Source organism: Perognathus longimembris, chromosome 7 (assembly GCF_023159225.1).
Source record: "Perognathus longimembris pacificus isolate PPM17 chromosome 7, ASM2315922v1, whole genome shotgun sequence".
NCBI lineage: Eukaryota > Metazoa > Chordata > Mammalia > Rodentia > Heteromyidae > Perognathus > Perognathus longimembris.
In genome coordinates, this window is record NC_063167.1 from 80,444,429 (window position 1) to 80,457,063 (window position 12,635).

The 12,635-nt window shown below is 41.9% G+C and overlaps 1 protein-coding gene across 1 annotated transcript in view; it reads left to right on the plus strand.

Annotated features, from left to right (window-relative positions):
* The first annotated feature begins 497 nt into the window (after window positions 1-497).
* The window catches only part of Snx7 (sorting nexin 7), a 69,302-nt gene continuing 57,164 nt past the window's right edge, over window positions 498-12,635 (plus strand). Inside the window, exon 1 of the mRNA XM_048352021.1 lies at window positions 498-696. Coding sequence (XP_048207978.1) covers window positions 514-696 — 183 coding nt within the window. The 5' untranslated portion in view covers window positions 498-513. The remainder of the gene's footprint in view (window positions 697-12,635) is intronic.

Sequence of the window (12,635 nt, forward strand, 5' to 3'; positions counted from 1 at the left end):
TGTGCTGCCAGCAAGCCAGCAGTGGATCTCACGAAGCCAGTGTGTGTGTGTGTGTGTGTGTGTGTGCGCGCGCGCGTGTGTGTAAGTCGGGGCGGGGGAAACCCTATTACCTCGGAACCCTCGCCGGTGGCATCGTGACCTCCCACCCGCATGTTCCCTGGCTCTCGGGCTGGCAGCAAAGCCTCTGGCCACCCTGGATGGATTCTGGGGCGTCCTGCTCCCTCTTGAGCCTGGAGCCAGACGTCGGGGATGCGGCCCCTGGACCGCGCGGGCGGCGCTTTCCTCACCGGGCCGGCGGGGCCCGGCTGGGTTGTGGTCGGCGCGCGCGTCCCGTCTGCCGTTCCGCGTCTGCGCAGTAGGCGCGGAGCCGGTGGCGCAGGGAAGCTCCGAGCGCGCTGGAGCCAATAGGCACGCGCCGGGGCGCCGGGCGCGGGGTCCGCAGCTGCGACGGCGGCGGGGGCGGCGGGGGCGGCGGGGGCGGCGGGCGGCGGGCGGCGGGCGCGCACGGCCGGGATGGAGAGCGATCGCGGGGCGTCCGCGGCGCGCTCCTCGGACCTCTCCGCGGGGGGCGCGGGCGGGGACGACCCCGGAGGCAGAGTCCTGCTCCCGGGCTGCGGCAGCGTGTCCTCCCCGCTGCTGCCCACCGACGTGCTGAGCCTGGATGAGGAGGAGGACGACCTGGAGGTGTTCAGCAAGGTGAGGGCGCGTCCCGGCAAAGTTCCAGGGCGACTCCGGGAGTTGCCACCATTGCGTCCGCGGCCCCCTCGCATGCGCTTGGCCGAGGCTCCAGGGTAGAGGCCAGGGACGTCCCCTTCCCTTCTAGCTTGCTGCTGGACCCTGGAGCCGGGGGGGTGGGGGGTATTGTCACCACACCCGGGTCTGCGTCGCCGCGGGGCTCGAAACCGCAGCCGCTCCCTCCCCTGCACTTTGACCTTTCGCTTGGCACAGCCTCGGCTTGGTGGAGTCTGAAAAGTTTTGATTTATTTATTTATTTTTCCTTCTCTGACACAGACTCCAGCCTACAGCCCCCACTTCCTACCCTCACCCCAAATTGGAAGGCGGGGGTTTGTGGACTGCCCACCCCTCCCTGCCCAGCTTCCTTCCAGGCACTGCCAGTCTCCAAATCCAGGAGTGCGGAGACATTCTTTTTGGTTGTGAGGATGTGGATGGGAAAGTTTGGATCTCCAAGTGGTTCTCGAACCCAATGGAAGCAAGGTGCCAGGAAGTGATCTGGACCAGGGACAAACAGAATCTCCCGCCTGCCTGGCAGACCTAGGCACATCTCCCCTGTTCGGCCAGGGCCAAGCAACCCGCAGCCTCCAGCTTTCATTTTGTACCCCCCTTCCCTTTCCTGGGTACATCTGAAACCAGGGGCTCCCCCTAGTTTCTATTCTGGTTGGAGGGAAATTGACTTGGGAGGTGGTGGTGTTAGTGGTAGACTTTTTGTTAAGTTAGATTGGATAATTGTTGTTGTTTCTTTGAGGTTTTGGAAAAAGAAAAAAATAAACCTGTCTCATGGAGCGATGTGTCTCAGGTTGTTGCTGATAGAACTGGAGTTCATTAGAATTGGTAGTAATGAATTACTAAGACCATAAATGTTGTCTGGCGAAGTGAAAGTAGTGAATCTATTTAACCACTGTCTCTTCTGGGAAAGCCTGGAGAAGTTGGTAAGCCAGCACACACCCAACTTCAAAGGACTACATGCAGACCTATTCCCACTGCCCTCTTGGGCTTAAATGATGGTCCTTTTACTGTCATACTAGGGAATTATTTCTTTTTCTTTACAGCCACTTTTTAATGTATCTTTAGGCCTAGAAGGCTTCCTGAACTGAATGAGCAAGAAAGTTTGCAACCAGTAGGATTGTCAGTGTATGCTAGAGTGAGAGTACCAGCTTTGGGTCCTTAACTTTTCTAATTATTTGAAGTATAAGACGATGAAATTCTTACATGTTTAATTTTAAAAGGTGAACAAAGATCTTTTTATTGTCCACTGCTGTTTTATGTTCAGGTCAAGAATGATTGACCAATTGGTACATATATATTTGCTCTCTTCCTTTTTTTGTTGTTCGTCATGGGGCTTGAACTTAGGGCCTGGGCACTGTCCCTTAGCTTTTTTGCTCAGGGCTAGTGCCCTACCACCTTGAGGCACAACGCCGCTTCAGGTTTTGTTTTTCTGGAAGAGTCTCTTGGATTTTCCTGCCCATACTGGCTTTGAATAGCGATCCTCAGATCTCAGCCTCCTGAGTAGCTAAGATTACAGGTGTGAGCTGGCTCTCTTCTTCTTTTTTTTTTTTTTTTGTAAATATTACTTTTTAAGTCTATGACTATATCCATTTATGTACTGTGAGATTCCAACATGGGGGTTTGTTGCAAGTGGCAAAAATATGCATCACGCACAGGTGTAGTTGTGTAAATCAGTCCAGCAGTCTGCCTCCAGCTTTTGTCTCTGTCTCTGTGGTTGGAGGTGGCTCTAAGTTGCTGGAGTTCTAGATATTCTCAGTGGGAAGGAGAAGACCAATCGCAACCCAAAGTATTTCTAAGTAAGCATTCCTGGTCAGTTGCCTAAGGCCTTCTCAGATGAAGGCATCTCTATGGCTACTATCATTTGTTGAGATTTATTTTCTCAGAGTATTCTTTTCCTCATAAAGAAAGCTTTGCAAACTGGGTGGATTTGGGGCCTATAGACTTGTGACCTCCTGTTAAGAATTACACTTCTGTAGAAATCCTAAAATAAGGTCATCATAATGGTTGAAGTCCAAAAAGAACACCAGACCATTTTTAAATTTACCCGCCAAATTATATTTCTTTTTATGGGGGGGGCTTTATTTTCTTTTCTTTATTGTCAAAGTATGATACAGAGGGGTTACAGATTCATATGAAAGGCTGTGAGTACATTTCTTATTCTACTTGTTACCTCCTCCCTCATTCCCCCCCTCCTCCCTCGTCCTTCCCTTCTTGCCCCAAGAGTTGTGCAGTTGGTTTACACCAAATGGTTTCTAAGTGTTACTTTTTTTATTATTATTTATTGTCAAAGTGATGTACAGAGCGGTCAGAGTGTCATATGTTAGGCCTTGGGTACATTTCTTGTACTGTTTGTTTCTCCTCCCTCATTCCCTCCTTCTCTCTCCCCCTTTCCCTCTCCCCCCCATGAGTTGTTCAGTTGGTTTACACCAAATGGTTTTGCAAGTATTGCTTTTGGAGTTGTTTGCCTTTTTATCCTTTGTCTCTTGATTTTGATATTCCCTTTCACTTTCCTAGTTCTAATACCAGTATATACAGTATTCAGTGTATTCAGATAAGGTACAGTGACAGTGTAGGTACAACCACAGGAAGGGGATACAAGAGGATCATCAACAATAGGAGCTATGGTTTCACATGGCATGTTGAAAGTAATAACAACAGTGATATAACAGTCGTTTCCATAACATGGACTTCATTTCACTTAGCATCATCTTATGTATTCATAAGGGCACAGCTATTAGGCTCTTGTGATCCTGCCCTGTGACTAGCCTAAACCTGTGCTAATTATTCCTTATGAGGGAGACTATAGAGTCCATGTTTCTTTGGGTCTGGCTCACTTCACTTAGTATAATTTTTTCCAAGTCCTTCCATTTACTTACGAATGGGGCAATATCATTCTTTCTGATAGAGGCGTAAAATTCCATTGTGTATATGTACCACATTTTCCTGATCCATTCGTCTACTCATGGGCATCTGGATTAGTTCCATATTTTAGCTGTGACAAATTGTGCTGTGATGAACATTGTTGTGCTGGTGGCTTTAGTGTGTTCTTGTTTGTGGTCTTTTGGGTAGATGCCCAAAAGTGGGGCTGCTGGGTCATAGTGGAACTCTATATTTAGCAAACTATATTTCAGTGAGTTGAAAGTTTCAACTATTAACTGTAGTTAGACAAGCAAAGTTTAAGGAAGTGAGTGAAAAGTTTTAACTGTTAGGCCTAGATAGAAAAGGGAAATTAAGAAAATCTGTTTGACCTACTCTTTTTACCACTCCCTTTGTTGCCTACTTTTCTCTCAAACTCTGCCAATATCCAGCCTACCTGCAGATAATATCCTCCAGTTACTTAGGAAACAGCCAGCCGTTACCCTTTAGTACTGGAAGATTCTAGTCACCTTGTTCTCTTACATGGATTATGATCATATAGTTGGTGCCCCTTCAGAAAACTTTGGAACTTTGACTTATTAGTATTCCTTTTCTTCCCACAACACATACCAGACTCACATCAATGAGTAAGCTGCTTTGCTGAGTAGTCCTTTAAAAAAAAAATCGAGGCTATTTTCTTGTTTTTACAATCTTGTGATCTAAGTGGCAAGATAGGGCAGAAACTATAAAGGACAATAAAAGTGAAGAAGTATAGAAAGTACAACAAAGCAGTGTTTTGAGTTTACAAATAATACAAGGGTGAGAAAATGTAGCTAAGTCTAGAGAGATTATAGGGCGTGCAGAGGTTAGTGATTTTAAAAGAACAAAGATAGATGTTTCCAGAAGAATACAACCAATGTTACAAAATATTTTTTAAAGGGAAAAAAGATACAAATGATAAACATCCTATAACAAACTTATAATTAAGGCAAAATGTGCTTGAGTGTGCAAAAAATTTAAGTAAAAGAAAAAGGGCCAATTTCCCTAACTTTAACAGAAAAAAAATATTAGAGGTAGGGGGAATTATACTCTACAATAAAACCACTTCTATTTTTTGCCAGTCCTGGGGCTTGAACTCAGGGCCTGGCCACTGTGTTTGACACTCTTTGTGCTCAAGGATAGCACTCTTTCACTTGAGCCACAGCACCACTTCTAGATTTTTGTGAGTAGTTTATTACACATTCCTGACCAGGCTGGTTTTTATGATCCTCAGATCTCAGTCTCCAGAGTAGCTAGAATTATAGGCATGCGCCGCCAGTGCCTAGCTCCACTTTTATTTTTTAAAACATAAATGCTTAGAAGAAACAGCAATATTTCTTGAAACAATGTGTGCAAACAGATCCCAAGCACTGGAAAACATATCTGATATTCTGTAAAGAATAATTCTTATTTTGGATCTCTTTAAAGGTATTTAAGAGAGTTGAACGTATGGCTCAGTGGTAGAGCAGCCAACTAATAAGATAGAGGACCTAAATTAAATCCCCATTTCTGCCACAAAAAAATAGAAGTTTTTCAGCACCATAGAGTGAGATCTATAATTATTGATATCATTAGAAACATCAACAAACATAGATGCAGTCATCCTACCATGACTAGTCATCTTTGAAATCTCATGGAATATAGATGGATGCCTCAAATTAGAGCAAGGTAAATATGTATTAAAAAAAATCATCAACAGAGCTGGGTGCTGATGGCTTATGCCTGTTATCCCAGATACCCAGGAAGCTGAGAAGTGAGGGTTATGGTACAAAGCCACTCTGGATGGGAATGTCCATGAAACCCTTATCCCCAGTTAACCACTGAAAATCCACAAGTGGAGGTGTGGCTAGAATAGTAGACCTCCAGCCTTGAGCACAACAGCTCAGAGACAGTGCCAGACCCTAAGTTCAAGCCCAAGAATTGGCGCGCACACACACACACACACACACACACACACACACACACACACACACAAAAGGATATACTGGAAGGTGTAGATGAATAGGCCTTTTCATTCTCCACTAAACCCATAAAGTGAATAAGAGTCATCTTCCTCCTTCCTCCTCTCCTATCTTCCTCTTCCTCCTCCTCTTCTTTCTGCTCAGTTGGAAATCTCACAGACTTTCCGGCCTGGGCTGGCTTTGAACCATGATTCTCAGATCTCAGCCTTCTAAGTAGTAGCTGGGATTATAGACATAAACCACTGGTGCCTGGCTTTTGTTTATTTATTTATTCATTTATTTAATATGTTTGCATTGGTAATAAATGATTAGAAATCTATAATCAGTAGATTATCACATGGTGCATAAGAATAATGGAAAACATATATTTATGGTGAATCAGAAATAAAGCAACAGACATGTTTAATTGAGAAGAGTTTTGAAAGAATAACTCATTTATATAGAAGAGGTTATTTTTGAAAGAATGATAGGTCATAGTTACTGACACATCTAGCTTTCACCTTAAATAATTAAATACTCAGGCTGGGTAACTTTGTAAAACAAAACAAAATAAAAAAACTTAGTTAACTCATGTTCTAGAGGTTGGCATCAGTTCAGCTCTGGTGAGGGCTTATGGTGGATAGCACTGTGGTGGAGTGGTTAGAATAGGTGTGTTTGTATTGCCAAACAGGAAGCCAGAGAGAGTTTGTGAGGGGTGGGGCCTTTTGTTCTGTAACAACCCTCTTGTCAGAATGGAGTCCAGGTCCCATAATAACTTCCTTAGTCTCTTCAGTAGTCATGTGCCCAGTGTTTTAAGAACCTCCCCCTAGCCACAAGTTCCTTTATTTTAAAGATTTTACTACCTCTTAACATCAGCACATGGAGGACAAAACTCCCAATGCATGAACTTTACAGCACACATTCAAACTATACCCAGCTTTATAGCAGTGGAACTTAATTGTGCTAGTCAACAGTTCTGCCAAGTGCTTAGCAGATATACAAAGTCACACACTAATTTGTTCACACTTGTCGACTCGGTCTTTATTTGGTTTTGGTTGTATGCTTGTGTCCACAGCATTGCCCTGGTACAAAGCAGAATTGTGTCTAATAGTTTCGATGAGATTTTAATGGGGGAAAGTCCATGAAACCCTGACCTCCAGTTAACTACCACAAAGCTGGAAGGGTTAAAGAAGGGTTAAGGATTAGATAATGGTTTATTGAGGTGGTTAGAGATTTTGAGTAATAGAAAATCTTTAGCATTCCTAGCTCTAAAGGGGCAGGAGAAGGGAGAGGTGTAGAGAGTACTGGAGCTTGAGAAGGGACCATGGACAGGAACTGTAGTTAGAGAAGTTGCTACTGCCAGCCATGTAGAGGAGACAGAGCAGAGCACTCTCTTCCCCACCTGTTCTTGGATCTCTTGTTTATGCTCCACACTTGGTGAGCCACTGAGGTGAAGTTTTCATAGTAGTGGTCAGCTTCCTGGGGCATGATAGAAAAGTGGGAGTTAAGAGTAGCAATAAACAGTGACTAGCTTAGAAATGAAGAATAGGGAATTGCTTTGCAGAAAAATGGCCATTTAAGCACCATCCCTTATGCTCCTCAACAACACAGCATGACTTGCCACCTGCTATGGATAGATAGATCCTATCTGTGGGATCCAGCCTCCTCTCCTTGAATCTGGTGGGCAGGGATTATGACTTGGGAATGAGTTACGGAAAAAATGATACTATGCAGCTTCCAAGAAGAGATCCTGCAAGGAAGTGCAGTGTTCCCTTTGTCCAATGGACACCGTGCTTATGAAAGCTGTCCTATGAGAAAGGAAGCCTACAGCTTTCCAGCAAGTGAGCTTGCATTCAGATTGTAAGTAAATACGGCAGCCCATAGCCCCGGCAGCCCATAGCCCTAGCTGTAGCATCTGAATACCTTGCCTGACTGGCTCTATATGACTTCAGTCTCCAGCTTCCATCAGCCAACCAGCTAACAAGTATTTTTGTTGCAGGCTTTCCATATGTTGGAACAGAACCAAGCCATTTTTTTGCCACGTGCTACTGGCATTCCAGACCCCATATACCAGTGAACATAAGAAAGGATAAGTTGTTTTATCCTGTTAAGCTTGGGGAAGGTTTGTAGTAGCAGCAATGACCACAGTGAGTAGTCTTCCGAACATAATCAGTCTTCCAAATTGTTTAATCAGTGAGTATATCGGCTTGGAAGCAGACTATGGAATTTAACTGAGGTAAATGTAAACTTCTGAAGAAAACTATTGGTCATTGTAAGTAAAAATACAACCAAGCTTAGTGGTTAGGAGCAGAGATTGCCTCTATTTGGAAACATGGCTCCACTGATTATAGCTTTGTCTCGCTGGGAAAAATTTTAATGTCAGGGTCTGAGATTTGTCATTGGTCAGGCCTCACATGAAGACCAAAAACAAATATGAGACTTAAGTGACTTAGGCATATGTTCCCTTAAGACCTGTGCAGATTCTGTCTTAGCATCTTTTACTAGGCACAGAAATGGGGGGGGAGGGTGGAGAGAGAGAGAGAGAGAATATGAGAGCAAGCGGAGAAATAAAAGAGGTCTGATCTAGGCTATTTATATTCCACCCACTGGATATTCTACTCATTGGCTGTCTTTATGTTAAGTACTCTTTTATATTCCTTCTTAAGGGAAGTTTAAAAAAAAGAAAGAAAAGATAAAAATCCCCAAGTTCTTTTTAACAGTTAGTTTGTGTGAACAATGATGAAATTAAATAAGGAAACTTCAGAACAATCCCAAGGAGCCCTGTATGTAGGGCCATTTGTGTGCAAGCATCCTTTCTTGTGGTTTCTAGTCTCTGAAAGATCAATATTCACAAATGATACATTATGGCATCTCATGAAATACTTTATTTTCAAGGTCATATTTAGCATCAAGACTTTATTTTCAAGGTCACATTTAGCATCAAGTTTACTATAATCTGAACTGCTCATGCCACCTCTGAAGCTCCAATTTACCCTTACAATTTTAAGTAACTAATTAAATAATTTTTATGATGCTAGAGATGGTACCCAGAGCCTTGTACATGCTAGGCAAGCACTCTACCACTCAGCTATACCTCTAGTTTTGTTCTTGGCATTTTCAGAAGGGAGGTGGTAGTCTGTGTCAGAAATGGTAAGAAAATGTTACCTTATTGATTCTTTGGATTGCTGTTTGAGATAGATCTATTAGTATTGCCTTTCATTACCATAGCCAGAAGCAATCATATATGCTTCATGCACATAGGTTTCACTATGGTATATGTGGTTTGGTAATTATGGTCTGTTAAGAAAGTCTGGTGAAGGGCCAACATGTCTTTCTAACCTTGAAAAACTTTAAAGTTAATATTTAAAAAAAATTTAAATTTCTTTATTGTCAAAGTGATGTACAGAGGGGTTACAGTTTCATACATAAGGCAGTGTGTACATTTCTATCCCCACCTTCTCCCCTACCAGTTTCCCTCCCCCCTTCATGAGTTGTGCAGTTGGTTTACAACATATAGTTTTGTAAATATTGTTGTTGCATTGGTTTGTCTTTTGTCCTAAATGTTTACAGACATGGTGGGGCAAAACTTGGATCACTGGATTAAGAGAATGTGGATGTGGAGAAGACCCCAATGTGGCAGAATATACCATTAATCCCAGTGCTCAGGAAGCTGAGACAGGAGAATCACCAGTAGCTTGGGATATCTAGCAAGACCTTGTCTCAAAACAGAAATGGACACAAACTCCTTTTCAAAGCAGAACTGTGGAGAAAACTTTCAATTTAAAGAAGAGTTTTTCTGGTATAAATTTCCAGAATGTAAACAATTTGGAGGGTGTATATACTCATGGATTCTGTCACTAAAAGCATTCTAGGCAAGCTAGGTGGATGACTGCCCATTTCAGAGGAGCAGAGGAGGGTGTGACAGTCGACCTGTAACACCCCTGCTACCGGGGTGTTACAATGGAATTCTAACTTCCCTAAGGTTAGGTGTAAGATCAGTGGAAAGTCTTCATCAGGGGGTCCTTCTCCTCTCCACTTCCATCCCAAATGACAACTATATTCCACCATTTCCCAGTTACTCAGATTTCTCTTTCCAAGCCCATTTTCTTTCCTACATAATCTTGTGCTAATCATGTCATGATTTCTCAGGGATTCAGGAGAAAATCCCTAGTGCTCACCTCCGGCTTCTCCCATGAACTGACAAACTCACTGCCCAGGGCTGCTGATGGCTCCCATAGGCTGTGAGCTGTGGCTATCAGTTTTGCCACTCTTTTTTTTTTTAAATTTTCTTTTATTGTTATGATAGAGGTGATGTGTAGAGGGATCACAATTACATAAGTCAGGTAGTCAGTACAGTGTCTTCTGTTCCCTCCTTCTCTCCCAGTCACTCCTTCCCATCTCCACCCATGCATTGTATAGTTCATTTTCATCCCGATCTCATAAACTCCACTGCTCTACTTTTTTACCCTTTTTCCCTCGAGTTCTGTAAGTTTTGCCATTCTTGATCTCTGTGATTATGTATGCCTTCTTTCCATCTCCCCTCTTACAATGAGAGTAGTTATATAGTTACTGCCGAGAATACTTGACACAGCTTGGGAGACTTCATTCTCCTGTCTATCCCAAGCTGGTCATGTGGGCAAGTTTTTTTTCAAGGCCTCTAGATGGCCAGTCACTGGCTCTTCTCCCTCCCTGCCCCCCATCCCCAAAGCCTAGACTATGTTCTGGGAACTAGGCCTCTCACTTAGGGGCTGGCTACAAACTTAGACACTTCAGACCTACTCCAGAATTGATCAATCAGAATCTGACTTTGATTTCTTGCTGGGTGATTGGTTTTTACCTTATGATTTGAAAAACACTGTTTTAGAAGCACTGATCTAGGTTGATCTGTTACCACATAACTTTATACTGTGCATTTTTCTGCTTCTTTGTAATTATTGTTGGATCAACATAACAAAATCCTTCTGTTATTTCTGGTGCAGTGTAAAACTATCTACACATGAAGAATCTTCTCTCTCTTCTACAGTACTGTTGTAAGTGCTGTAATACGTAATACATTCTGTCTTATAAATAGTTACTTATTTTCTATAAAAATCTCCATGACTTAGCTGTTTCCACCTGGTTAAGCCATTTGAAGGAGGGAGTGTAGAAACACTGTTCATTTAATATTTAGATAACATGTTTAAATGTAATCTATTACACAGAATATGTAGATTACATGACCCCCGACTTTCTCTTTTTAGATTTATAGGCCTATTTATTTTATAATTTACCATTGATCTGATTTCAGTAAATTCAGTTAGTATCATATTGGCCTTTTGCTATCAGTACTAAATAAACAAAATTAAAACAAATTAGTTTTAATTATAGTGAGTAATGCTAAACCCACAGCTATGTTGAGCCCCAGTGCTGGACAAAATCTCCTGTGTATATTGTATTAGAGGAAACAAATACAAAGTACATAAAACATAGAAGAATTACTCAGAAACCTTCTTTTACTTTGAAAAATGAATCATCTTAAGTTATTAACATCTGACTCAGAGGTCTTGGTAACAGGCCATAGAAACCATTCTGGTAGGAAAGGCCTAAGTATATTTACTTCAGAATAGACCTAAAAGCTGAAGGTACAGCCACAGAAAAGACAGGTAAGTGGTAGTAAAGGGTGAGCAGAAACAACAGTGTTTTTGTTATTGTTGTTGTTTGTGAATGTTCATTGGGAAAATAATGAGAAGATGTTTAGAACTCTCGTGTCTAAAATAAACATATTGGTTTTAAACATTGAGTTTTTATCCTTGATGGTATATTCTATAACTTTTTTTTTTTTTTTGGTGTTGGTACTGGGTCTTGAACTCAGGGCCTCAAATTCTCGGTTGGCTTTTTTACTCAAAGCTGATGCTCTACCATTTGAGCTACATCTCCATTTTCTGCCTTTTGCTGGTTGGAGCCATGAGTTTCAGGGACTTTTCTGCAGACTGAATTTGAACTGTGACTCTCAGATCTCAGCCTCCTAAGTAGCTAGGATTGCAGGTGTGAGCCTGCCTGGCTTTCTTGCACATACTTTGAACTGACAACCTGCTACAGGTTTACAAGTGGTCAGTATGATCCAGAGCAACACAGATTCAATAGCAATGTGGTTAGTGTTCAAATTCATTTTATTTATGTGCTTATTTATTTGGGTATCATACTTTTCTAAAAAGATATAACACAAAAATTAAAGACCAGCTAACCACCTTATGAGTGAATAATGAAGGGCTTCCCTACACTCAAGTAACAAATTATACGAGCAAAAGATTTTGTCTAGTTTGAATTAAATACTTGATTAACTTTGACAGTGTACCTGTTAATCATTTTAGATAACACAATTTGTCCAGTCACTGATGTAAAAAGATCAATGACAATTATTAGCAAGCACTGACATAAAAATCATTGAAACATACTAAAAGAAAATTAAGGCTTATAGTTACTTTGAGCAATGCTTTTATAATGGAATGTTTTTTCCCTTTTTTCTTTTTAAAATTTATTAAGGTCTATTTTTTCATATCATAACATTTACCCATTTTGGATGATTTTTAAGTCAGTTTCACTGATTATGTAATGATTACTGTACACTAGTGTTGGAGCATTCTCAATTGTCCAGTAATACCTGTCATAGTGTGTTTACAGTGAACACTGCTTTCATTCCCAGTCATAGATACCCTTCTGCCTATTATTTCCATCTCAGCAGTTTCCTCATCAGGTCATTTCATAGAAACAAAATCAGACAAAGTACTGCCTTTTGTGCCTGGCCTCGTTCATTTAGCATTTTATGTTTACACAGTGCTCATGTGCCAGCAAATACACACACTCACAACACACACACACACACACACACACACACACACACATTTCTTGAGTATTTGTTTGGATTCTTTTGAGACAGGCTAGCTTCCCATTCCCAATCCTCCTTGCCTTTTCCTTCCCAGTGTTGGAATTTCAGGTGTGTGCTGTAACACCTCAAGTAGCACAATGCTTTTGACATTCATTTTTGTGGTAATTTTCTTTGTTCATTTTTCATCTGTG